Source organism: Oncorhynchus tshawytscha, unplaced genomic scaffold, assembly GCF_018296145.1.
Source record: "Oncorhynchus tshawytscha isolate Ot180627B unplaced genomic scaffold, Otsh_v2.0 Un_contig_4803_pilon_pilon, whole genome shotgun sequence".
NCBI classification, from domain to species: Eukaryota; Metazoa; Chordata; class Actinopteri; order Salmoniformes; family Salmonidae; genus Oncorhynchus; species Oncorhynchus tshawytscha.
Window position 1 is genome coordinate 176,695 of NW_024609813.1, and position 26,593 is coordinate 203,287.

General features: G+C 45.4%; 3 protein-coding genes and 1 long non-coding RNA gene across 13 annotated transcripts in view; 1 reads left to right on the plus strand and 3 right to left on the minus strand.

Moving 5' to 3' along the window:
* gstcd (glutathione S-transferase, C-terminal domain containing) overlaps nucleotides 1–2,725 on the minus strand; it is a 65,031-nt gene extending 62,306 nt beyond the window's left edge. For 2 of the 6 annotated variants that reach the window (XM_042318664.1, XM_042318665.1), the window contains exons 1-4: nucleotides 2,589–2,670; nucleotides 2,038–2,249; nucleotides 1,646–1,873; nucleotides 859–1,326 (exon numbers count right to left, since the gene is read on the minus strand). In XM_042318664.1, the coding sequence (XP_042174598.1) occupies nucleotides 859–1,326; nucleotides 1,646–1,873; nucleotides 2,038–2,249; nucleotides 2,589–2,595 (915 nt within the window). In that variant the 5' untranslated portion in view covers nucleotides 2,596–2,670. The other 4 variants (XM_042318661.1, XM_042318663.1, XM_042318659.1 and 1 more) reach the window with 4 other exon arrangements.
* A 131-nt stretch (nucleotides 2,726–2,856) lies between these two features.
* Nucleotides 2,857–7,126, plus strand: ints12 (integrator complex subunit 12). Of its 3 annotated transcripts, none has more exons than XM_042318667.1 (7): nucleotides 2,857–3,013; nucleotides 3,420–3,590; nucleotides 4,112–4,270; nucleotides 4,784–4,980; nucleotides 5,190–5,349; nucleotides 5,730–5,882; nucleotides 6,208–7,126. In XM_042318667.1, the coding sequence occupies exons 2-7, from the start codon at nucleotides 3,432–3,434 to the stop codon at nucleotides 6,820–6,822; spliced, it is 1,443 nt and encodes a 480-aa protein (XP_042174601.1). In that variant the 5' UTR covers nucleotides 2,857–3,013; nucleotides 3,420–3,431; the 3' UTR covers nucleotides 6,823–7,126. The 3 variants fall into 3 exon arrangements, with proteins under 3 accessions (XP_042174601.1, XP_042174600.1, XP_042174602.1); XM_042318666.1 differs by having other exon boundaries at nucleotides 2,858–3,008; XM_042318668.1 differs by having other exon boundaries at nucleotides 2,858–3,008; nucleotides 5,730–5,876.
* Nucleotides 7,127–7,242: 116 nt separating this feature from the next.
* Nucleotides 7,243–26,379, minus strand: arhgef38 (Rho guanine nucleotide exchange factor (GEF) 38). 3 transcript variants are annotated; one of them, XM_042318658.1, is made up of 18 exons: nucleotides 26,317–26,379; nucleotides 25,882–25,986; nucleotides 25,297–25,572; nucleotides 18,780–18,970; nucleotides 18,290–18,407; nucleotides 17,838–17,985; nucleotides 17,700–17,717; nucleotides 16,896–17,095; nucleotides 16,396–16,532; nucleotides 15,994–16,098; nucleotides 15,242–15,364; nucleotides 14,959–15,111; nucleotides 13,753–13,947; nucleotides 13,230–13,409; nucleotides 12,897–13,031; nucleotides 12,027–12,228; nucleotides 9,626–9,951; nucleotides 7,243–8,052 (listed from the first exon to the last, which is right to left on the minus strand). In XM_042318658.1, the coding sequence occupies exons 3-18, from the start codon at nucleotides 25,532–25,534 to the stop codon at nucleotides 7,870–7,872; spliced, it is 2,652 nt and encodes an 883-aa protein (XP_042174592.1). In that variant the 5' UTR covers nucleotides 25,535–25,572; nucleotides 25,882–25,986; nucleotides 26,317–26,379; the 3' UTR covers nucleotides 7,243–7,869. The 3 variants fall into 3 exon arrangements, with proteins under 3 accessions (XP_042174592.1, XP_042174590.1, XP_042174591.1); XM_042318656.1 differs by lacking the exons at nucleotides 25,882–25,986; nucleotides 26,317–26,379 and having other exon boundaries at nucleotides 25,297–25,668; XM_042318657.1 differs by lacking the exons at nucleotides 14,959–15,111; nucleotides 25,882–25,986; nucleotides 26,317–26,379 and having other exon boundaries at nucleotides 25,297–25,666.
* On the minus strand, nucleotides 21,231–21,530 carry LOC121846000. The gene is made up of 2 exons (XR_006082969.1): nucleotides 21,487–21,530; nucleotides 21,231–21,421 (listed from the first exon to the last, which is right to left on the minus strand). It is a non-coding gene; the product is annotated as an uncharacterized LOC121846000 (long non-coding RNA).
* Nucleotides 26,380–26,593: the final 214 nt, after the last annotated feature.

The window sequence follows — 26,593 nt, forward strand, 5'->3', positions numbered from 1 at the left end:
TAAAATAACTTTATTTTACAAACTAACTTGATGATGAACTACAGTAAGTGATTGGCAGCAAATCTCATCCTTTCAACACCACTCTCGCAACCTAATTTCTCACATCCGAAATTAGGCTCTGACAATGACATTATTTTAAAATCAGCACGTCGAACCAAGCATGATCCCAAAGCCGGTTCATTGAAATGCATATCAACCAACTACATTTAAAATAGACCTATTTGTCATCATCCACAGCCAGGTGGACCACCTTTGAGAATAGAATCTGTGCTGACACACATACACACACACACAGTCTTAGGAAGGCACTGTTCTGCCTGGTTTCCACTGTATAAAGCCTCTGTGGGTGTACAGGTACCACCTGATGAGACATTCAATGTGGAAGGGCATCGTGCATAATTTCAGAGGCCTTCATAATACGGTCGACATGGCAACAGGTGTAAGTACTCAAATGAGGTAGCAGGTGATGACAGGGGACAATAGGGTAATATGCTACTGTTAAAATAAAATGTGCCACACACTCAGAGCTACCACTTGTCTAAAACTAGCATGGAGACTAAACAGGCCTGGGAAATGCACGTTGCAAAAAGATTGAAGAAACACGATTGCAAGAGAAGTGCTGGTAGTTTACATATTTAGTGACCAGCAAGAAGGGAGGCTTGGTCCGTGGAATATAAATCAAGTGCATAAAGCAAGAACTCTGTAGCCTGAGTCCCAGATCGGTTTGTGCTGTTTTGCCAGTGACAGCAATGGAGTTGGAAAGACAGCACAAACTGATCTAGGACTCAGGCTAAGAGTTCTAGACTAACTTCCCTTCAAACATATAACTAACAGATAACCTCCAAGGGCCTTCCTTACCAGGTATTGATGGATACAAGGCAGCAACACCACATCAGTCAGAGTGAAGTACAGCCCCTCGGCAAACACATGCTCCAGCTGCGGCAGCTCTGTGGTCTTCACTTTCCTGATGTCAGAGCTCTCCCTAATGGTCGTGGACAGAACTGCACCACTATCCACATACAGCTTGGCCAGGGCTGCTTGGAGTTCTAGCCCGTTGGCGGACTGCGAATCCTGTGGCTGGGTGACGTCTGTCCCTTGGTCCTCTTGGAGGTCCTGAGAGATTTTCTTCTGGTGGTTCTTCTGCTGCTGCTGGAGCTTCTGCCGGCGGATCTTGTCGTCGTTGTGCACCTTGACGGGCTCGCCTAGTGTCTTTTCAAGGTTGAGGAGGGCAGAGGGGAGGTGCAGGGATGGGTTAGTGGGCTGCCGGAGATGGGCCTCCACGGCCGAGGGGATACTGAGCTCACACAGCCTGGTCCACTGGCTCACCTATAAGGGAGAGGAGGAACATGCATTAATATTTGTGGCATTGGTGTAATGTAGAGTTGTATTTTTGTATAGCAGTACTGTGTGTCCAAGGCAACTAGTAAACAAGTTTATCCCATCTTATTCACTAGCTCATAAAAAATCCCTCTGGGAGAATATAAGATTCAATTGGTTTTCCAATGGGAAAGCTCCTACTGATGTGTGACAATTTAATTATGCCTAGAAACAAAAACACTAATGTCATCTATACACAAACAGAATCATTCATAGTTTTGCCAATGGCACTACATGCATACCATAATCATTGAGTGTTGCCCCTTACCTCAGCGCAGGCCTTCAGACAGGTCTTCTTGAACCCTAGCAGTGATGCTGCATCCTTCCTTCTGGGGTCTGCCTCACAGGTCCTGTCTATAATATGCCTGAGCACCACAGCCAGCCCGGCCCTGCAGTACCTCCCAGTCTCATCCAGTACGGCGGGGAGACGGCAGCCCCTCACCAACACAGGCAAGTCCTTGACATGGACCATCGAGACAGCTAAAGACATTGGTACCTGTTGAAGCAATATCGTTGTTACACATATTGATGTTGACATGTATTCATTCACCTTCACTATATTGTGTTAAATAGTTGACCGAAACCTGCTCAGTAAAGTTTTCCCAACTTCTTTGCCTGTCATTACTGTCTACAACACAAAGCAAATCGACAATGACAAACCTGTGACTTCCAGGATTGTGAGCTTTGTGTGTCAGGCTTGGCAGAGACGAGGAAGACTTTGAATGATGTGCACTCGCAGTAAGAGAGGAGGAACAGTGAGATGGAGGTGTGTAGGGGAACAGAGGGCTGCTCGTTTTGGGAGGATAATTCCAGGTAGAGACACTCTGGCTGCTCCTGATGTGGGTCTGTCTGCGTCATTGTGACAGGAGGTACTGAATAGGTTGAATATTGGTGTCAATCAAACCTGTAAACACGACAAAGGGTATTGTGGCAACAAACTCTGACCAAAGTTAGCTGACTAAAGTTAACTCCATACATCTCAAGATGTATGTCTATATCGTGAAGTAGAGTTTAGTCTGCTAGACTAAAGTTGCTAGCTAAGACTAGCATATGCTTGTATATCCAACGTTAACTTACCTACTGTTAGCTAGGTAGTAGCTGTCTAGCTAGGTATACATTTAGCTAGTGCTCTACATAGTTAGCCCACGCCTCGTTTCTGCTTAGGTTCTGACAATCAAGCAAACTATGATACATTGAAATTAGCTACTTACAGTTCATGTGAAGCTCACTGTGCACGTTGTTATAGTAAGCACGTCACTTCCTCAAGTCAGTTCCACGTGTAACAGTCAATACAGACCGACCTCATCAATGATACATGCATACTTCAAATACATACTTCAATTAAATGTAAACATTGTATTACAAAATGATGTATACACTATATAGTTATAGTGACGTATTTTGAATACAGTCTAGATAATCAAAATATGCTACGGGTAATGTCGAGGACCGTGCAACAAATTAGCTTGCTTGGTTCTTCGGATGTATTTAGTGGATGGACAAGAATGCCGCTAGGAAATAAAGGCGTTTCAGCTACAGTAGCTCAAATGCGACTTGTTAAGTTACTGTGAATACTTACGTGCCATAATAACCACATTGGTGTGAGAAATACACGTTAAAGATATTTGAGGGTAAGGTAAGGTAATCAAACATGACGAATATCAACTAACCTTTGCTAGCTTACTAGCTAGCTAGCAGGTTTCCCAACCAAGGCTAACTTAGCTACTTGGTATAGCTAGATAGCCAACTGGACACCTTGCTAGACACCTTCAGAAGCTGACAGTCACGTACAAGTCAGAATTTCTTACCTAGCATTATGTACATGCAAGTTAGTGTAGAAGCAGTTGACCTTTGCGTCAATAGTAACTAGTTTGTTATGTTTTCTGTCTAGCTTTGCCGTCCAACAATATCACTAAAGTTACTCACTAGCTGTGAGAGCACCAATTAGCCAGTACTATATGTATCAACTGGATGAGGCCAAAAACAGGTCGGGCCTATAGTCAAAGCATATGCCATATTCTACATATCCTTTCTATCTACAGTTCAGTGTGATCATGGCTGCATCAGTGAGTCTGGAGTTGGACCCTGTCTTCCTAAAGGGACTGGGATACTTGCACTCAAAGAACAAAGACTCTGTGGATAAACTCCGAGCTCTTCTGGATGAGTCTCTATCAGGCAGAGGGAGTGATTCCTCTTACCGCTCATCACTGAAGGTATGGACTATTGTAGCTTAGTTGGTAGAGCATGGTGCTTGCAAAGACAGGATTGTAGGAATTGATTCCCAGGACCACCCAGACGTACAAAAATGTATGCACACATGACTAAGTGGCTTAGGATAAAAGGTTCTGCTAAATGGCATATATTATTATTATACTATATGGCATTCATTCACCTCTCTTCAGAACATGATGTTGTCATCATTTTACAGGCTGGCGCAATTATATTCTTATGATGTCATCACATGGGGTTTTGACAGTAGTCCAAAGGGAATCCATAGACATACATGATCGAGGTGTAAAATATAAAACCTTGCCTAGGCCCCTGTGTCTTGCTTTACCTGTGTCAATCGTTATCATTCCAGACATCCCTTCGCTGCTTCTCGTCTCTAGTTCTTTCAGTCACTCCCAACATTTGTATCCTGGAGAAGTAGCTCTGAAGCCTCGTGTTTAAAAAACAAACTTTATTTGTCACATGCGCCGAATACAACAAGTGTAGACCTTGTATCTATCAACAGGAGGTGGAGGTGACGAAGGTGTCCGTGTCCAAGATGAGCATAAATAAACAGGACTCTAAGTCCTCCTGTAGCTCCTCCTCTTCATCTAGCAGCAGCAGCAGCAAGTCCAGCAGCTCAGAGAAGAGCAAAAAGGAGGTGGAGAAGAGGCCTTCAGACAAGGTACGAAATGGAATGGATGCTGTGCCTGAGTAGGGGATAGGGATTTATTCATGATCTAGGCTAGTTAGTTCCAGAACCAAACCAGTACTGCAAATCATGGAAAACACAACCACAAAAACCACGTGTAATCGTTCGTCATACATAATGTTATTGCATTGAATTTTAAGACATCCATATTCCAGTAATTCCTTCCTTTTGTTGAGACAATCTAGAACCAAACATGCATGCACAATTATCCACTGTACATACATAATGTTATACATTGGATACATAATTGGAGTAATTTGTTCAGTGTGACATATCTTCAGTTTGTTGAGATGACACAGAACGTAAACCGTCACGTAAAGGTCATACGTCAACATTTTAGTATGAAATCCGTATTTGTTGAGGTTGAAATAGAACATACCACCTACATATCAACTTTATAAACCTTCATAACACTGTTATATAACCTTCCTAACACCTTCATAACACCTTTATTAACCTTTATTGCACTTTCCCTTTGTCTTCCAGGTGAGGGTAGAGCCAGGTGAAGGACCTGATCCGTCTAAGAAGCCTCGCCTGGAGCCCAAGCAGCAGGAGAACCGCTCGTCCCCCGTCACAGTCCAGCCCTTCAAAGACATACCTCTGCCTGACTTCTCCAACTTCGACGCGGAGACCAACGCTGACGACTTCGCCATGGAGATGGGGCTGGCCTGTGTGGTTTGCAGGTACGTACCCGGAAGTTTTTGAATGCCACCTGGGTCGCAACTGAAAACGAAAAAGTCCATGTAGTCTTTTCCTGTTTGTCCTTTTTTCCCATTTGGTGCCTGTGAACACTACGTCTAACTCTCAGTGATGAATGACTGTATGTACTGTGTGTAATGTGTTTTCATTGATAAATAAAATCAATCAATTAGTTTCATGTTGATGACCTCAGGCAGATGACGGTGACGTCGGGCAACCAGCTAGTGGAGTGCCAGGAGTGCCACAACCTCTACCACCAGGACTGCCACAAGCCCCAGGTGACGGACAAGGACGTCAACGACCCGCGCCTGGTGTGGTACTGCGCCCGCTGCACCCGGCAGATGAAACGCATGGTAAGAGATGGATAGACGACAAAGTCATCCTGGCTGAGTCTGAAATGGCACCCTGTTTCTTACATAGTGCACTACTTTTAACCAAATCCCTATGTGCGCTTGTCAGAAGTAGTGCACTATATAGGGAATAGAGTGCCATTTTGGACGCAAACCATGTGAGCAATACTTATAATAAGGGGTGTATTCAGTGAGTTGAGACCTTCTGAACGTTGCAGATAGAGATGTAATGAACAGAGCTGAAACGATTCCTTACTCTAACTGACAGACAATCATCTATTTTCTACACAATATATTTCTATCTGAATGTTCTGTAATGTTGTACACTCCCAAAAAGACTCCAGTTGAATGGGTTCTTATGCTGTTGTTGTTTTTCCTGCCAGGCCCAGAAGACCCAGAAGCCTTCACAGAAGCCGACACCAGCCGTTGTGTCAGCAGCCCCCGTGGTGAAGGACCCTCTGGTGAAGAAACCGGAACTCAAGGTCAAACCCGACACATCCAGCACCTTTCAGGCCTTCAAACGAACTGAGGTGAAGGTAAGCATTACAACACCAGAGCTGCATATTTGAACTACAAGTCATATTTAGGTTAAATGACATTTTTCAATAAGATATACCTTGTCTAATGCAACCTGATCATGTAATACCCAGACATTATACAGCATTACATGGCATACAGTGCAATAGCCTTTTCGAAGATGGCGGACATTTAGGTTGAATGTAAAGACTAAATGTTTATATGTTGTCATGCAAACTGACCATGTGTGTAATACCTGGACATTATACTAGGGGGAAAGGATCAGAGTCATTTTGATATGCTTAGGAGTATTGCATCTCTAACGCTTGTTTCTTTCCCTCCTAGGCGTCTGCAGCAGTATCTGCCAACCCCTCCAGTAGCAGCGGCTCCTTGCAGTCGGGAAGCGGCCTCACAGGGTGGGCCGCCTTCGGGGCCAAGACCTCCACTGGCCCTGGCGCCAGCACCAAACCTGGCTCCTCAGGGCCAAGTGGAAGTAGCAAGACCTCCTCCACCTCTACCCCCCCTGGCCAGAAACCTGCCGGACTCTCTGGGCTGGCCAGCTCTAAGACGGGCGGAGGACTGGGTGGCAGTGGCTCCAAGATGGCGATCGGAGGAGGAAATGGAAATAATGGTGATGGTGGAAACGGCTCTGTGCCTCTGAAGCCTCCTCCACCTCTGACCCTGGGGAAGCAGACCCTAAACCGGTCCTCCAGTGGGGAGAACCAGGGGAAGGGGACAAGTCCTGGGTCCTCCCCCAGTGGGCCTCAGCCCAGCCTGGGAGGGAACAGCGGAGGGTCTGGGGGCAATGGAGCAGGGAATGGGAATGGTAACGGGTCGAAGGCTGCGGCTGAAGCGCCAGGGGGTGGCAAGGCGCCCACGTCCCAGGAGTCTCAGCTCAACGCCATGAAACGCCTGCAGATGGTGAAGAAGAAAGCGGCTCAGAAGAAGCTGAAGAAATGAATGGAATGAGAGGAGTAGTGAGGGAAGGAAAAGAACGAGAGAGAGAAGTGTGTAAGTAAGATGTTCGAGGTGGAAGTTATGAATGGGAGTGAGTGCCAGAGCATTGAATTAACTGTAACATGGATGTAACCGTATCCAATTGAATACTTGAATTTCATTGATGTATGAAATGCTGCTGGAGATGCTGTTAGTGGCTATAATGTGCCTCTTCGTTCTGTCCAAACTCAGCCACATCACAGAAAATTGAAATAACATGTTTGTTTTTGGGGGGGCAAAATGTAATAAAATGTATTATTTTTTATGACATAGTAGAATTGTCTTTTTTTTTTGTGAGGATAAATCTCAAGTCTGAAAAGGACATGAGATCATCAGCAAGCAGTCATCAAATGAACAAGCCGTTAATTGAACAGGATCAGGCACCACTGATAAAGACTCTTTATTCATCACTGATGAGTGATCTAAAATATACACATTACATGGAGGAATTGTATAACTCTAAAATACATGATCTCTTTCAAAATACATTTGCTTGACATATATTAGATATTAGAATAAATCATTATTTTCATTTGGACGACACACATTCACAATATAAATTCATCAACACTGCAGGTGGCAATACTAAGTGCTCAGCACAATGATAGCTCCATTCTTCGTGCAAAACGCATATATGCAATAATCTTAACAGTCATGATCTTTTGATAATTACATTGTCTGGTCAATACATTTTTTTTTATAGACAGACAGATTACAGTAAAATCCTATCCCAAATCGACCCTATGCCTGTGGAGATTTGATAGGATATGGTAATAAATCTACCTTGCCCTGATATGCTAGCTGGAATTTCCACCATGTTGCTACGGTACAACTATCAAATGCTCTCAAATCTCCACAAGGAGCTTGAACAGAGATTTGGCCTAGTCCTTGTGAGTCTCTATTAAAATTGCATTTTAGTCCAAGACTAGGCTAAATCTGTGTCTGGGAAACCTGCCTGTAGAGGCTAGGAGTCCATTTGGGACTGGGCCTTCTTAATCCCAATCTATTCCTTTATGCGTATGACATTTTGCCGAGGTAGTTGGCTGGGACGTAGCCCTTCTGTCCGTTGGCCTCGGCCAACCACCAGTCCTTGTTGCCTCCCAGGTCGCTGAACTTGAGGATCCTCACATGCTGGTTCTCCTGCATGGTCAGCTCCTGGTCGCAGCGTGCCTGGAACCCGTACACCGCATAAAACTGGAGAAACAGACAGAACATTCACCATAGAGCAGTTATTGTACCATGCATACAGTACACGGGATGCTGATGAGGGTAGAACGGCTCATAATAACGTCTGGAACAGAGCAAATAGAATGGAATCAAACGCCTGGAAACCATGTGTTTGATGTATTTGTTACCATTCCACTAATTCAGCTCCAGTCATTAGAATGAGCCGGTTCTCCCCAATTAAGGTGCCACCAGCCTGTGTGGTGTCGTGGAGAAAATGTTTGGTTCATGTTCCTCAGAATCTGACCCCAAACGAATTGGTCAAGTGCCCCAACATACAGTTATTTACTAAATGAATTTGCAATTCAATCTGATGAAACTTTAAATCCAAAACGTGTCAAGGTATTAGTTCATTGCGACAGCACAGTATATTCCATTGGCAAAATTTGCTGTACAGTCTCTACTGAATTCAGTGTGATATTTCCTTAATTCACCAGTTGGTGTCACTGTTAGTCCATCAAAAGAAGATCCAGACCTCCATCACCACTGTAGTCCCCAACCCAAACCCACCATCACCAATATCCATTTACAATCTATATTAACCGCCTCATATTCTGATGGAGGTCAAAAGCGTCCTCCCAGGTCGCAGCAAACCAAGACATAGTAAGAACAGAGCCTGCCCAGCGGCTGCTAAAGGGACTAATGTTGAGTGACTGCGCTGGTGTCGTATAAATGTTATTCACTCCATATAATCTCTATGCGAGATGGAAGTGTGACCCTAAACCTATCAGAGCCAGACCTAACAGGCACAAACACACACCGCCCCAAGGCTTCCAACAGGCCTAAGAGAGTGGGTTTTCAAATCATCTGCACTATAAACCAGCACACTTAACTTTTTTACTGCTCCGTGCAATAACCACCTTCATATTTCATACCACGACTCTGTCATACCACGGCTGTCATACCACGGCTCTGACGAGGCCTTTACAGGCATCTCTATAAGCTAGTAAAGATACATTGCTTGCTTAGTTAATTCCTTTTTGTAGATTGTTATATTAGCTTGTGATCTATGTATTTCCTGTGCTTTGATTTCAATGTAATCTTTATTGTTTGTAAATTACAATGTGGCCTGTATATCAAATAAACAATTTTGAGGTGTTGTTCAGCGAATGGAGTTTGCCATTCATTCTCTTGAGATTGTTATGTCAACTATGTAAAGCCTACTGAAAGGCACACCTAAGCCCTCTGTTTACCCTGAGCCCTGACAACTGAACCAGGATCGGTCCTCCCATTTCATAATGCACCTGTCACGTAGACACATATTATAGAAGTTTATAAATTGCCTGGCTGGGCTGATGACACAGTGGATTGCGCAGTCAGATGGAACAGAGTAAATAGGTATTTTAACGTCATAGATTTAGCCTGTGGTAACTTGTGAATTAGACACTGTCTGGAATGCGGATTTAACCAATCAGCATTAGAACCCCCCGTTGTATAAAGATATATAATGCTACATAGTACACCACTTTTGACCAGAGCCTGTATAAAGAGTAGGGTCCATAAGGGTTCAGAACGACCCTTCTTTAACCTAGTGTTACCCCACCTGCTGGTTGTCTGGCTCTGTGTCCACATCCTGGTGAATGTCTGGCTCTGTGTCGCCCTGTAGGCTGGACGGGGTGGAGCATCTGTCAAGCGAGGTACTGGAGGTGTTGTAGAGGCTGAAGTTAGGTATGCTGCTCCGGCTCCGTATGCTGTTGTTCCTCCCGCTACCCGACACAAACAGGCTGAGGTTGTCAAAGTCCTCGTCCAGCACCACGATCGGCTGCTGGGGCTCTGTGATCCCCGTACCTGTACCCTGACCTGGTCGACCCTGATCCCTGTTGGGGTTGTACTGCTTCAGGAAGGATGAGTACACGTAACCCTGGGTACCTGGGAGAGAAGGAGAACAGAGGGATGTTTGTGTCTGTCAGACATATCTGGGTTCAAGTAGTATTTGAAATCTTCCAGGTGCTGTGATGAATGTGGGCTTGAGCCTGCCTGGAGTGCCAGATGGGCAGGGTTTTCACTTTAGGAACTATTCCATTGATTCACAAAGTATTTGAAAGAAAAGACTATAGGCTGCTATTCAAATCAAATGTTATTTGTCACATGCTTCGTAGACAACAGGTGTAAACCAACAGTGAAATGCTTACTTACGGGTCAACAATGCAGAGTTAAAGATAAGGGGAAAAAAAGATGTCTGTGAGAGCGCTAGGTGCAGGGAGGCTCAACAAATGCACAGGTGGTTGGGTTGCATGTGAATAGGGGTCTTTGTGAGACTGGGTGTACTGTGGGTAAGTCACAGGGAGATCGGTGTCACTGTCAACGAATGAAGGATGAAAGAAAGAATTGTGTGATTGCGCGGTCTATAAACTGCCTATAATACGAAGGTTTCCTTAAACCGGGCGTATTGTTACAATGGGAAATAGTAGTTTTGTTTACTGCATTGGTAGCATTAATATCGACCATGTAATAAACAGCTTCTTATGAAGACTAGTAGTCCCAGTGGATGAAACAAATCTGTGAAGTAGTTTCAGAATGCAGTCGGTACCGAGAAACACACACACACACACAAACACACACACACACACACACACACACACACACACACACACACACACACACACACACACACACACACACACACACACACACACACACACACACACACACACACACACACACACACACACACACACAAACCTTTCTACAACTCCTTGCAAAAACTTGGCTGATTTGAGCCTTGTTATTCTGGAGTACAGAGAAGCGCGGCAGGCTGCTCCTTTCTCCTCCTCAGCCTGTGTTTCTCAATGCCCCCAGGGAGAGGCTTTGTACTCTAAGTAACTCTGCTTACAGCGAAAGGCGGCTCGCCGCAAACAACTGGCAGGCACTCAGTGCTAGATGACGCGCGGTGCGGAAAATACATGGTAACAAACTCTTTGAGTTGGCCTTGTTGTGAGGCAGCAACTCTCTGGAGAGTGAGAGAGACAGAGAGAGTCGGTGAGGTTAGTTTGTTCCAAGTATCACCGTGACATCACAGTCAGAGGCCTCTGGGAATTTCCCCAGCAGGCTGGCTGACTTGTCAGCTGTGGTAGGTTAGTAATCAGGAAGTGAGATGTGTATCTCTCTACAAAACACGCCACAGGACAGAAGAGCTAGGAGTTTAGTTCCACAGTAGTGAGGGGGTTTGTCTAGAGTTAGGTCATGTAGATCAGACCTGTAGGATGATGTACTACAGTACCCATAATGCAAAAGACACCTGTACAACGGACATAAACTGAGAGCATTATGTCTACATTACGTAGACCTTAACGGTTGAAGTAGTGAATGAAACATCCTCTATTTGGGCGGTCTATCACAGCTAGTTTAGATAAAAGTGCAATTACAATTTTCTCATACAGAACAAACTTTTTATTTTATTTTTTACCTTTATTTAACTAGGCAAGTCAGTTAAGAACAAATTCTTATTTTCAATGACGGCCTAGGAACAGTGGGTTAACTGCCTGGGCAGAACGACAGATTTGTACCTTGTCAGCTTGGGGATTTTAACTTGCAGCCTTTCGGTTACTAGTCCAACACTCTAACCACTAGGCTACCCTGCCGCCCCTATTAGGGGGGCTTTAGGGCTGCGACAATATCTGTAATATATTTGCTCCATGGCATAAATGAAAACACTTCGCGCATCAAACTCTTTGGTCCTTTTAAAAACCCGCTGTATGTCAAATAAATAAATGTGACTGGATGACAACATAATGTTTGTTTCCAACATTAGAGCTGATTTCTAAAGAATCAATCCGCTTTGTGTTTTGTTTCCTTGCCACAACAGTAACGAGTATCACCATACTGGTATCGTCCGGCCCTAACAAGAATGGCACACATCCAATAACTAAGCCACTGTAGCAACATGAGACAGGATGATCCAACAGCGCCACATCACATAATCCAACCTATAATAAAGAACTTACTGCCCGTGTCAACCAGCCAGCGGCCCCGGCTCCCCAGGGGGTCTGTGTCCTCCAGCAGGCCCACCAGCTCCCCCTCCAGCAGGCTGACATCCTGCTCCTGACACCCGTTACAGTTCCTCTTCAGCTGGAACAGCCTGTCAGCTGGATACTCGTCCAGCAGCCTGGCCCTGTTGCCCTCTGTCTGACGCTGGATCTCTGGGACCTGTGGAGGGGGAGAAGGGAGTTAGGGTGATATGAGCCGAGTCATCAGTGTCCCAATGGGGGAGTGGGGGAATGATCGCTAACGAGCTCCATTGGGTTGTTGGGGGGTGGGTGGGGATGGGTCTCAGGAGGGGAAGGTGGTTCGAAACCGATCCAAAGGAGTCTTGCACTGTTCAGATACAAGCACATGTAAGCGTACGCACACACACGTACACACAAACACACAGTTTGTCTTGGGGGAGTAATAACTGGAGTAGCGCTGGGGTTGCCAAGCGCTCTATTTAATCCCAACCCAGAGAGCTCGGCAGAGTCTGGTGGCTCCGATAACTTCTCCAACATTGTTCTTTAATTGACTTTTAATTGGTTCAATTAAACAAATAAGGGAGCCAATCCTGGAATAGGTGGTGAGGCTGTGGGGTAATGCTGCTTTTACCTAGAGCCTACTGGCATTACCGCAGATAGCTGGCTCAGTGAGGATGCTCCAAGATGGGTTTGTGCTGTCTTACCAACTACTAATGTCATTGGCATGAAAACAGCTATACAGCACAAACACATCTGGGACCAGGCTAGCCTTTAATTACATTAGCTTATCACATACTGTAGTAATAATGGGGGATACATTGAGGCAAGTCCTTCCAGCTTTCAACCGTGTTTTCTTCCCAAACTTACAGCTAAAATTTTCTTTGTTTTCTCGAAGCTGACTTTGCGTTCTATTAGAGTCTGTGCGTTGTCCTTGACGACAGTCAGGTTGTTGAGCTCTTCCATGATGCTGCTTTGGACTTCACTGATGTTGGACAAAGGAGCCTGGACAAATCAAACATTTAATCATACTTTATCATACTTCAATGTGTGGTATTTTGCATCAACTCACAACTCACCACAAATCCTTTCCCTTTCATACTGCAAAATATATTGCTGTTCAATAAAAGTCGCCCCTCTTTTTCACCAAACAAAACTCCACTCCATCCCTCAATCTCCCTTACTCCCCCTTCCCGTCCTCACCGGTAGTTGCTGTATGGAGGGTGCGTGGTGGCAGGCCGTGTCCATCAGGCCTTTCAGCAGGGTCACCAGGCAGAGGACACAGTTGGACAAAATAGTATGGGCGGCCATGTTGAATCTCTGCAGCTCCTCCACCAGCTGAGCATTGAGGGCTGCGTAGTCCCGCCGCGCCGCAACCTGGCCCTGTAGAAACAAACAGATTTAAACATTTTAGCAAAGACCTTTATAGCATTCTGAAATTGGCATATTTATTTAACATTTACGATTTTTTTTTATTGTAACAGATAAAATAATTCAGTTTTTAATGAGAACTGTTATAATACTGAAAGACCAATAAACTAAACTCTCAATAGCAAAATTATTAATATTGTCGCTAAAATGCTATAATCCCTATAATCCCTACAAATGCTATAATCCTTACAAAATGAGCTTCAATATTACATTTAGGTATGTTCATACTAATAGGTTAACGGAAATTGTTGCTAGGTAACATGATCGCTGCAAACGGAATCCTTGTTGAACTCACCTGGTCCTCGGATACAGGTGATGGAGAGGAGGAAGAAGAAGAGGCAGAAGACGTGGAGGAGGAGGGAGAGCGCTCCAGGCGGCTGCAGTAGTCCAATAGTTTGTCGTAGCGTTTCTGGATGAGTTTCTGCGGGGCAGCGAACATGCCTTGGAGAGAGGAGAGGGGTGCCAGGACCAGATGTGCCATCCTCTCTTTCTGAAGGGATCATATAGGGAAGCAATGATGGAGAATGAGTGTTTTTCCATACATTACATGAATCTTGCCCTGGAGACAGCTCTGCAGAGGGGTCACTAGCTGACACAGCCACAAAGTCATGAAATCTGATTTGAAACCTAACCTTAACTACACTGCAAACCCTAATGCCTAACCCTAACCTTGAAGACCAAAAAGCTATTTATTTTTTTCATACATTTTTACTTTATAGCCAATTTTGACTTTGCAGCCGACCCACCTAGCGGACATCGTTCAGGTCTGCCTCCAGGGCAAGATTCATGACAATAAACATCAACCTGCGTTTTTGGTGTGAGATCACACAAACATACAGGGAATTGAAATACTGTAGGGCATTTATTTAGCATAGATTACAAAATAGAGGCCCTTGTCTCATTATATATGATTGTGGCTGTGGGAATCAATCAAATGAGGCACGAAATGGCCTACAAATTGGTCTGTCGCAAATAGTTCTGCCATCTGCACTTTAGTTTGTATAATCTCCTCTGAAAACATCTTGCCTTGCACAATTCAAATAATGATGTGCCTATTTCGAATAGTAACAAAAGGCATCTTAATGAAACTCGTTGATACAAAAGAGCACCCTTATTCTCCACCCAGAGGGCAGGTGCGTTGCAGTTTCAGAGGCTAGTTGCTGTATGAGCTGTACTGAGCTATTAGCGCTGTTAGCTATTAGCGCTCATTAAAGTCTCTGTGGGCCCTCGAGTGGCTCCTCATCCTTCACTGAGAGCACCAAGTAACACAAAGAACTCTATTCAAAATGCTCGTTATCTCGGAATGAGCAACAGAGCTATCCCCACAGAAAGGAGGGCAGGCGGCAGAAGAGAGAGATGGGGGGAGAGAACCATTAAGCGGGAGAGAGAGAGACAGAGGAGTGTGAGGAGAGTGCAGTTTTAGAGGGGTAGAGGGAGAGATTAAATGTTTCACCAGGCGGGAGTGGAAGCCGAAAGGTTGACTGACAGATCACTCACTCACTCTGACGGAGGAGTGGAGAGAGAGAGAGGGAGCCGTGTAAGCGCAGGAGGGCACAGCTAGGGCAAGCAGGCCCCACAAGTGAACAGCGTCCACGGAAGAAAGGATAGACAGGCTGACAAGCAGGAGAGAGAAGAGAGGAGAAGAGCCGGTAACCTGAGAGAGATGGAAGACGAAAGAAAGGAACAAATAGTTAAGTTGTCAAAAAAGAACACACAGCTCCTCGACAGGAAATAGTTTGTATTTACTGTGAGAATAGGGTATCCAAATGTAGAGTCAAACTTACAAAGTGCTTGTATGGGTTGTTGCCGTTCTTCAGGTGCTGAGTACTGTTTGTGTCTATTTTGTCTGGATCCTTCATGATGTCCTCCAGGTCTGCAGCATTCTGGACCGCGACACCTACCATCTCCTACACAACATGTAAAAGACACAGTCACTATTGCTTTCCATGGGTATTACTCCGGTATGTCAATATTATTCACTGGAACATTGAGATTGTCTACACCACCTTATTTGTTCTAAATATTAGGACATTTTCAATTCATCCATCAAACCATCAATCAATCCATCTATACATTTATCAATCCATCAATCCATCATTCAATCAATCCATCAATCCATCTTTCCATCCATCAATTTATCAATTCATCAATCCATCTATCCATCCATCAATTTATCAATCCACCCATCCATCAATCCATCAATCCATCAATCCATCAATCCATCAATCCATCCATCCATCCATCCATCCATCCATTAATCCATCAATCCATCCATCAATCAATCCATCCATCAAGCCATCCATCCATCAATCAATCAATCCATTCATCCATCCATCAAGCCATCCATCCATCAATCAATCCATCCATCCATCAATCCATCAATCCATCCATCAATCCATCCATCCATCCATCCATCCAGCCATCCATCCATCAATCAATCCATCCATCCATCCATCCATCAAGCCATACATCCATCAATCAATCCATCCATCCATCCATAAAGCCATACATCCATCAATGGCTGGTACATGATTACCTGTATGTGTATCAGGTAACAGTGGACGTTCTTGACTAGTTGTCTCACTGCTTTCTCCAGACTCCTAAACAGCTTCTCCTCCTTGTCGAACACCTCATCTCTCACCTAGAGAGGAGGAGAGAGAGAGAGAGAGAGAGAGAGAGAGAGACAGAGAGAGAGAGAGAGAGAGAGGGAAGGAGTTTACTCAGTGGTTCAGATAATATTGACCTTTCCAGCTCCTTAGACTAGTATTTACTTTTTAACGAAGGCAGCTTGTTCTATTGATAACCTCAAGACAAAAATAGGTTTTACACAAATGTCCCCAAATTGTGGTTATGTCATTAACACATGAAGTGTATTTACTCACATTCATATTGTAGAAGTTAGTGTAGAGTGGGAGAGGTGTAGCAGCTAGTTATTTACCTGTGGCTCCACACCTGTGAGGATCTTGAGGTATCCTGTGAGCCTGTCAGACTTCTTCCTGATAGAGTGGATGCTGAACTTGTTCAGTTTACCCATGAGTGTCCCCCCATCCTCCTCGGTCCTCTTGTACTTCATCACTACAGTATGACAGAGAATCATATGTAAAGGACAAGACCAAGTTCGGGGAGACACACTGTACAATTAGGAATTAGAATACTAACGTTAAAAATAACTTAATAGGATCTCTATGGTTGAAGCACTGAAGGGGTCCTGATATTTAGTAATTGAACATTTTATAGAACACAGAACATTGTGGTTAAGATTGGAAGCAATTAAAGTATTACACTGCCATACAGTAGAATACTTTAATTGCTTCCAATCTTAACTACAATGTTCTGTGTTCTATAAAATGTTCAATGTAACAAGGATTTATGTCAGTTTCACCACACATTTCATCACACATTTCTCCATCTCAGACTACCGCATATTTAGAGCCGTACCGATGTCCTTCCTCCTCTTGAACTCGTTGATGTTGACGTTGATGATCTTGGCGGCGGTCAGAGCCTCCTGGAGGGGCCTGTTGTCAGGGTGATCGCTGGGCGTGGCCTGCCACAGCTCCCCGAGCAGCAGAGGGTACTTCATGACCCGCTGGACCGGCTTGATGAGCAGAGAACCCATGTCCAGCAGGTTGGGTTTCCCCCTGAAGACAACCACACAGCTTGATGTTAATAATAATGTGACGACACTAGAGAGGCAAAAAAAGCTTTACGCAAAATTCTGCCGATTTTCAACAGAAATTGCCGCGGAAATTGGAAAAAATCCCAGCAGATTTGTTTGGGTTACACATTATTACACAGTTAATAACACATGCTAGAACAGTTAACATGTTAGAGCATGGCACTTGTAACGTCAGGATTGTGAGTTCGATTCTCGGGGCCACCCATGTATTAAATGTATGCATCCAATGACTAAGTGGCTTTGGATAAAAGCGTCTACTAAATGGCATATATTATTATTACGATTCCACTGACAATAACACAGGATGATACAGTTAGTTACACATAATTAGTCTGTAAATTACATTATACATGTAATAACATTACACTGACAATAACACAGGATGATACAGTTAGTTACACGTAATTAGTCTGTCAATTACATTATACATGTAATAATATTGTTATACTTAATACTCATTTAAACCACTGAAAATCAATATGGGTAGGAGGTACATTTTCATATTATAGTGTCAATTATTCAAAAATATTCTTACAGGAACGATGATACAAATCTGGTGTACTTACTCTTGGTCGTATATCCGCCTGCAACGAGACACAAAGTCATTGGTTTAATAAAAGTAGTTATGGCCAACAGTATAAATGCCTCTTTGGGAGGAAATGCTTTATTGATGAATGAGGGGGAAGTATCAAGTAGCGACTCACTTCAGTGATGACACACAGGTGATGAAATGTTGCTTGATTCCTTCCTCTTTCTCATAGGACTTGAGTAAAGAGTTCGCATCGTCGTGGTGATAGCAGTAGATTTTATAGACGTCCTCCAGCGCTGCTTTGGCCTGAATGAACACTTCCCCTACGGTGGGAAAACAAAATGTGATACATTTGAATGAACCCGTATTAAATCAGTCAACCTGAGTGGCTTATTTAGAAATGTGGCATATTATAATGGCAGTATGGTCAAAACAAGGGTCATGTTCATTAGGTCACTCAATGGAAATGTTGTTTTTTTAAGTTTTGAAAACTAGAATTTACCTTTCTTACTTGACCAGGTAAGTCCAGGTAGTCCCCTCCCTGTTTCAATCCATTTTATTCACTAAGTTTCCTTTATGAACACGACTCAGGTGACTGAGGTTAAACAGAGGTCAGAGGTCACCTACCTATGACTAGTGCCTCAGGGTCTGGCTCAGCTGTGGCCTCCTGCAGCCGGTGGAGCAGCGCGGCCGACACCTCACACACTGTCTCCATGTTAGTAAACAGACGATCCACGTCCACCACCTGGAGCCACACACAGAGAGAGACCTTTAAGACACATAGCCAGTCATCCATATACTTCAACGTTCTGGAACAACCCTATAGCTTATGTTAGCCTGGCATGATCTCCCCCAAGTGTAGATATCCCAATTGGGGCAGTGGCTATCTTGGGTAGAGCACACGCCTGATATTCGCTACACTGGTGTCAGAAGTGGGCTGTGTGCAGTTCAAACACCATGCATTGTCTTTTGAAAATCACTCCATAAACCAACTCTGCCTGAACAACTAACAATACAACATTCACTACCAAGCCAGGTAACACAAGGTAACCACCCCTCTGTATCTCTGTAAGCAGATGATATCACCCACTGAGTACTCTGTCTGCTTCCTCGTTACCTGTCTGTCTCTGAGGGGCTTGACCACCTCTCTGATGCAGAGCTCCAGGTCGGTGAGGAAGTCCCTCTCCGTCTGCACCAGCTCCTGGATGACCTTTGACCTGCGGCTCATCTTCCTCAGGCGGACCTCCGCGGGGTCGAGGGCCGGAGAGGCCAGGATTGACGACAGGGGGGACAGGGGCGCCATTTTCTCTTAAGACAGGCACAGGGATAAGTTTAGGATGTGTGTTGGATGGCACGGTTTTCTTCTATGCGGAATATACCCACTGGGCACAGAAGTCAATTGAATGTCTAGTCTATGTTGCTTCAATGTAATTTCAATGAAATGACGTGGAAACAACGTTGATTCAACCAATGTGTGCCCATTGGATAGTCTCTGTCTGAGCAGATAATGTACAAAATATGACATAACACAATAACATGTTGAGATATGACATGATCATTGACACAATAAACGCGTTAACTACACATCATATATCTACACATCAATTAAAATGTGAGATCTGTTTAAAAAGGGGCCGTATCAAAAGATCTAAAGTAAAGAGAGAGCACACATGTACAAGAGCCCTCTGCATGAAGTTGTATTTACATACATGGGCATGGTATGCAATGCATGAGAAAACATCCATCTCTCCCAACACCGTCGCCTGACTTCAACCCTCCCAACCCTCCCAACCCTCTGCCAGTGGTTCACGCTGATCTAATTGCTTTGACTGAACACCGACCAGCCCCCATTAGCATGCCTGTCAGGTTCATCTCCTCTTTTTTCATCCTTCTCTTTTCTCTCTTTTTTTATCGCCCTGCTCCCCCTAATCAGTCCCTAGCTGGCAGTGCTTTGCATGGCGGGTGAGGAGAGTGTGTGTGTGTGTGTGTGTGTGTGTGTGTGTGTGTGTGTGTGTGTGTGTGTGTGTGTGTGTGTGTGTGTGTGTGTGTGTGTGTGTGTGTGTGTGTGTGTGTGTGTGTGTGTGTGTGTGTGAAGAGGAGTGAAGCGTGTGTTCAGGGAAGGGAGATGTTTCCTTTCCGGGTCTGCTGCCTAATCGACCTCAACACACCACTTCCCCCTCTCCAGGAGAGAGATAGAGAGGGGGAGAGAGATAGAGAGGGAGGGAGAGAGATTGAGAGGGAGGGAGAGAGATTGAGAGGGAGATTGAGAGGGAGGGAGAGAGAGATAGAGAGGGAGGGCTAGAGATTGAGAGGGAGGAAGAGAGAGAGATTGAGGGAGGGAGGGAGGGAGGGAGGGAGGGAGGGAGGGGGAGGGAGGGAGGGAGGGAGGGAGGGAGGGAGGGAGGGAGGGAGGGAGGGAGGGAGGGAGGGAGGGAGGGGGAGGGAGGGAGGGAGGGAGGGAGGGAGGGAGGGAGGGAGGGAGAGGGAGGGAGGGAGGGAGGGAGGGAGGGGGAGAGGGAGGGAGGGAGAGAGAGAGGGAAGAGAAAAAGAGGGGAGAGAGAGAGGAAAAGAGAGAGTGTGTGTGGAAAGAGAGAGAGAGAAGAGAGATGGAGAGAGAGAGACAGCGACAGAGAAAGAGACAGAGTTGAAGGAAGAAGAGAGAGCTGTGTCAGGTTACTGAACTAATTGTCTCGCTGATGTAATGCCACAGCGTGTGCAGGCATTCCATCTGCTCCAGCTGGGGGGATGCACCTGACACACACACACGCGCACACACACACACGCCATCCCGCTACACAAACCAACCCCACCCCCAGCACACATCAAGACAGTCAACAAAAATCTGACGCACAAACACCCACACACCACACCACACTCATACATGCATATGCGTACACATTACACACCCAGCACCCTCACAACACACCCCTCCCACCTCTTCCCCACTTCTCAGTCTCACACTCCTACCAGTGCATTCATGTCAACACAACCCTGGCATTCACTTGTATACATGCAGTACTAAAACGGAACATTCAAAAGCTTTGACATTGGAGAGCTATTTGACCATTTTTCACAGAGAGGTGGAATGAGGATATGATGGTGTCATGTCCTTGGAAGAGCAGGAGAAAAGACAAATGCCATGTCAAGCCCTCTAAAACTGCAAAAAGCTAAATCGACACCTTCACCCCTCCTGGCTATCAGGTTTCAATGGCCCCTCCTAAAAAATATAATACTTTATAATTCTCCCTAAAAGAATGGTGGTCAATTACTATATTTTGAGGAGGCAGGTAGCCTAGTGGTTAGAGTGTTGGGCCAGTAACCGAAAGGCTGCTAGATCGAATCCCCGAGCTGACAGGGTAAAAATGTGTTTTTCTGCCCCTGAACAAGTGAAAAGATTCAGTGGCAGGGCTGAGTACCTTCTAGCCTAGCTCCCTGCCTGGGTAAGACCTGAGACCTTCTAGCCTAGCTCCCTGCCTGGGTAAGACCTGAGACCTTCTAGCCTAACTCCCTGCCTGGGTAAGACCTGAGACCTTCTAGCCTAGCTCCCTGCCTGGGTAAGACCTGAGACCTTCTAGCCTAGCTCCCTGCCTGGGTAAGACCTGAGACCTTCTAGCCTAGCTCCCTGCCTGGGTAAGACCTGAGACCTTCTAGCCTAGCTCCCTGCCTGGGTAAGACCTGAGACCTTCTAAACCTAGCCCCCTGCCTGGGTAAGACCTGAGACCTTCTAGCCTAGCTCCCTGCCTGGGTAAGACCTGAGACCTTCTAGCCTAGACCTGCCTAAGACCTGAGCTAGCCTAGCTCCCTGCCTGGGTAAGACCTGAGACCTTCTAGCCTAGCGCCCTGCCTGGGTAAGACCTGAGACCTTCTAGAGCTCCCTGCCTGGGTAAGACCTGAGACCTTCTAGCCTAGCTCCCTGCCTGGGTAAGACCTGAGACCTTCTAGCCTAGCTCCCTGCCTGGGTAAGACCTGAGACCTTCTAAGACCTGCCTGGGTAAGACCTTCTAGCCTAGCTCCCTGCCTGGGTAAGACCTGAGACCTTCTAGCCTAGCTCCCTGCCTGGGTAAGACCTGAGACCTTCTAGCCTAGCTCCCTGCCTGGGTAAGACCTGAGACCTCCTAGCCTAGCTCCCTGCCTGGGTAAGACCTGAGACCTCCTAGCCTAGCTCCCTGCCTGGGTAAGACCTGAGTTATTGAAATAAAACAGGTCCACAAAAGAGGACCAGCATGTTGTTAAATTAAGCACTTCTATCACAATATAGTCATATCATGGGTCAGTGTTTGATAGAGCCATAATGTAATAGTCTATGTCGTCCCATTGGCCACCATTATGCTACTGTATTATGCTGGTGTGGTTGCAGGCGCAGGAGTTCCCATGAAAGAGGACACGCCAGCCTTTTCACCAGGCTTGGCTATTGAAAACGATCTAACGTACGGAAGGCCTTGAAACACAAGGACCCTGACGGATCACGTATCGCCACAAGGAAAAATGACACGTTAGATGCCCCCAGTCTCCCCCCTGCAGAATACAATAGGATTGAGGATGTCATTGAAGAAAGGACTGAGTTCAAGTCCATTAGGGGAATAGAGGTGGAGCCTCATAGGAAGGGCAAAAGGGCCAATGCTAACGGCTGAAGCAGTTATTAAACCACTGGCTTTGGGTTTAGCTGCGGTTTGTATAGGATACCTCACTGAGTTGTGCTTAGCTCCAGTCATCTCTCCTAATGGCCCACAGGTGAGCTGGGCCTGAGGACAGTAGCTAGGTTGATAGGGGCTCTTTGCACCCCGTAGTACAGACACACTATCTGATGCAATAACAAGACACAAAAGGCCCTTGTTGAGGCCAATTCACACACACACACACACACACATACACACACACATGCACGTACGCACGCACACACAACACACACGCACAAACACACACACACACATACACACACAAAGACACACACACACGTGTCATGCATACCAATTGACCAGTTTGTCTTATGAATATTTAGATACTTAGTAGTGGATGACTGTTCACAGCTTTCAATAACTCACTATAAACTGAGGAGGTGAATTACTGTATGACACTAGCCAGTGTGCAATATCATATCAGGGTGGTAACGCTTTGTGACTGACCATAACTTCTGGTTGCTATGGACCTTGAGGCCAGGCTTGATCAACCTGTTTCACAGCAGACAGAATGATAGAGAAGAACTCAGTGTTCAGGAACAACTCGCACACTTCCCCATGTGACGCCACCATTATGTCAATATTTGCAATGTACCTGTACACTTATACTCAAGGCAGCTTGTTTAGCGTGATGGAGAAACCCTTTAAAGTGGGCGGTGGCGGTGACGATCAGTTTACTGAAAACAATCAGTTGTTTGAGAACTGAGTTGTGACGCTGGTCCTTGGGCACAAGTCAAGAAAACAGAAAGTGGTGATAGGCAACGAGTGCCTGTGTTTCAGGTAAACAGTGGATGTGCTGACAGGACAAGGAGTGTCCTACATCACACTCTGTTCACTACTTTGGGTCCCTACGGGGGCTGGATCCCTACGGGCGCTGGATCCCTACGGGGGCTGGATCCCAATGGGTGCTGGATCCCTACTGGCGCTGGATCCCTACGGGGGCTGGTCAACAGTAGTCCACTATATAGTGAATAGGATGTGTCGGTGTTTCAGGTCAACAGTAGTCCACTATAGAGTGAATAGGATGTGTTGGTGTTTCAGGTCAACAGTAGTCCACTATAGAGTGAATAGGATGTGTCGGTGTTTCAGGTCAACAGTAGTCCACTGTAGAGTGAATAGGATGTGTCAGTGTTTCAGGTCAACAGTAGTCCACTATAGAGTGAATAGGATGTGTCGGTGTTTCAGGTCAACAGTAGTCCACTATAGAGTGAATAGGATGTGTCGGTGTTTCAGGTCAACAGTAGTCCACTATAGAGTAAATAGGATGTGTCGGTGTTTCAGGTCAACAGTAGTCCACTATAGAGTGAATAGGATGTGTCGGTGTTTCAGGTCAACAGTAGTCCACTATAGAGTGAATAGGATGTGTCGGTGTTTCAGGTCAACAGTAGGTGTGCTGAGAGGTTAAGTGTGTCCTATTCAGCACATCATTATAATACAAAAGAGTTTAAATGGCTCTTTAGATGGTTAGATTGACAGTATTGTTTAATTGAGTAAACTAATGCCCCTAATTGACATTAGCAGGAATGTGGGTGACCATTGTTCCCTTGTTGAGGAAACCTACAGAACTAGTGGCACAAGAATCTCTACATAGTTAACCTCTTATTTTCTGTAAGGAAGCCAGTGACTACTTGGCTGGTTGGCATTTATTAGGATGACTCATGTACTGGAGGCAGCTCTGCAGGGTAATCGTTAGCTGGCACAGCCACAAAGTCATAAAATCATATTTTAAACCTACCCCTAACCACACTGCTAACGTTGTGATTAACTCTAACCTTAAAATACGTTTTTTCAAATGTCAAGAATATTTACAATATATAGTCAATTTTGCAGCCCTGCCTCCAGAACAAGATTCATCCCAATAAACGTCAACCTGCGCCTGAAGGTCTACATTCCAAGTGCGTGACAACACCTGATGTAATGTAGTAGAGGAAGGACAGGTGAGGTGAGTTTTTGCTGATGAGACACACTGACTGTCTGGGAAAAGTGAGAGGCTAAAAGGACACTGCTTACCTGCAAAATGACAAACGAAGAAAGAACCATGACCTTAACCCTGACCTTAACCCTGACCTTAACCAAATTTGAAACAATTCTGAAATGAAATATTGGTTTGCAGGTCAGGAGTGTATCTAGCTATGTCAGCCAGTATGACGACCAGTAACGATACTTTAGTTCAATTTTGAGAGCCCAGATTGTGTTAAAATAAAAACAATCTTATGATAAATGTATAAGAATTTGACTTTAGAGAACCTCAAGGCTGACCATGTCGTGACAGCCACCTTGACATTGTTCAGGCTGTAGTAGCACAGTAGTAACACTGGTGTTGACACGTGTCCATATATCTGGATGTTCACACTTCCCCTTTAAAGTCCCAGAGACCACACACTGGTTTAATAATTAAATGCTTCAGTCAGTGATAGAAGCCCTGTTGTCGTTCACTCATACTAGGTTTACTTATCTGGTTTAATACTGGGCCTGTAGCTACAGTATAGCCACTCCTCCATGCTGTAAGGCTACTGTGGCTCGGTTGGAGCACGGTTTGCATATGTGACCTCATCCCTGCGGGAATAGCTTGGTGCTCCCTCAGTCACATAACAACACAACAGATGCTCAGCAGAAGCATCCATAGCTACAGTGCCCTTCGTCTATCTGGCTTCACCCTCGAGTCACACGTCCACCTCTGGAATCTATGGCGCTACGGTTGATTTGCTGAACGTCTATAAATGCTTCCCTGTTGAAAGTCAACAGACATGCTGTTGACGTCTTACTGATAGTCTATTGGTAGTTTGTTGAGTATCCATCTACAGATGGAATATCCAAGTAAAGTGTCACCTTTTATTTTACAAAGCACTTAGGAGGAGAACATACTATCGTCCAAGTCAACAGGAAGCTATGAGATGTTAAAACCTGAGCTATAGCTAACCTAGTTTCCATAGTTATGACCTCAGGGGATCCAATTACCTTTAAGTTTGGCACTGTACTCCGTTTTGTCCGACTGACTCCTCCGCACCAGGGTCCCAAGGTTGATGTCACCTTTAATGTCGGCGGCGGTGTCATCGTTGGCCACCACGATGGTGTCCGTCTTCCTCCTCTCCAAGTGCATGTAGCGCAGGAAGTTAGGCCTGGTTCTCCTCTTGACCACTTTCTCTTTTTCCTTCTCTTTCTCACTGCCGTTGTTGGCCTCCCTGTTGGGATCCATTTTGACCAAGAAGCCCTCTTCTTCTCCCCCCGTGCTCTCTGTCCAGCCAGGGAGAAAGAGAGAGGGAGAGAGGGACGGAGGAAGAGAGAGCCTGAGAAGTGCAACAGGTGTACTGTAGTGCACTACTGCCAACGCCACACAGGTACTGTGGCCCCTCCCTCTCCCAGGCACCTGCCCTGCCATACCTTTCACAGGAGAGCTCTGTGGCCCCTCCCTCTCCCAGGCACCTGCCTTGCCGTACCTGTCACAGGAGAGCTCTGTGGCCCCTCCCCCCCAGGCTCCTGCCTGCCATACCTGTCACAGGAGAGCTCAGTGACCCCTCCCCCCCAGGCTCCTGCCTGCCATACCTGTCACAGGAGAGCTCTGTGGTCATGCCCCCTCCACTGCTGTACTTCATGGCCCTGCACCCTCCACTGCTGTGCAATGCAACGTCCCTGGGAACACCTGCATCTCTAGAGGGAGATAGAGGGATAAGAAGGGAGCAGTGGAGGAGAGAGGGACTATGACCACTGCACTAACAAATGTACTATTTTGGTTTTACTAAAGAGAAGGGTCTCAAGGGACAACATGCAAAGCTAAACAATGCTTGGAAAACTCTGGGTATTATATTGGTTACAGTATGCTTCAAGACAATTAGCCAGCATTTCTACATTTTATTTGTAATGTAAATGATGGTTATTGTTTCTTTCCCATTTGAAGAACCTGGGGGTCTATATCTAAAGGTGTTTACTATTCAGAATACACACAACAAAAATACATCAAATATATAACCAATAGATAACCTTTATTTCTGAGAGCTCAAGGAATCCCACATCCATGTTCATGAGATCATTATTTCCCACCAACTGTAAAATTAGATGCATGAATTCAACAAGCGGGTCGCTGTGGGAAAAAAGTCTGTTCAAATGTCAATTAAGTGATTCATTGCAGCAGATGCTGCACTTTAGGCAGATAAATATTGAAGGATAAAAACAGAATGCACGGAATCCACGTTCACAAACATACAGCATATTCTTCATAATAGAGAAATGTTGACGATAACGCTTAAACTGGGTCCAG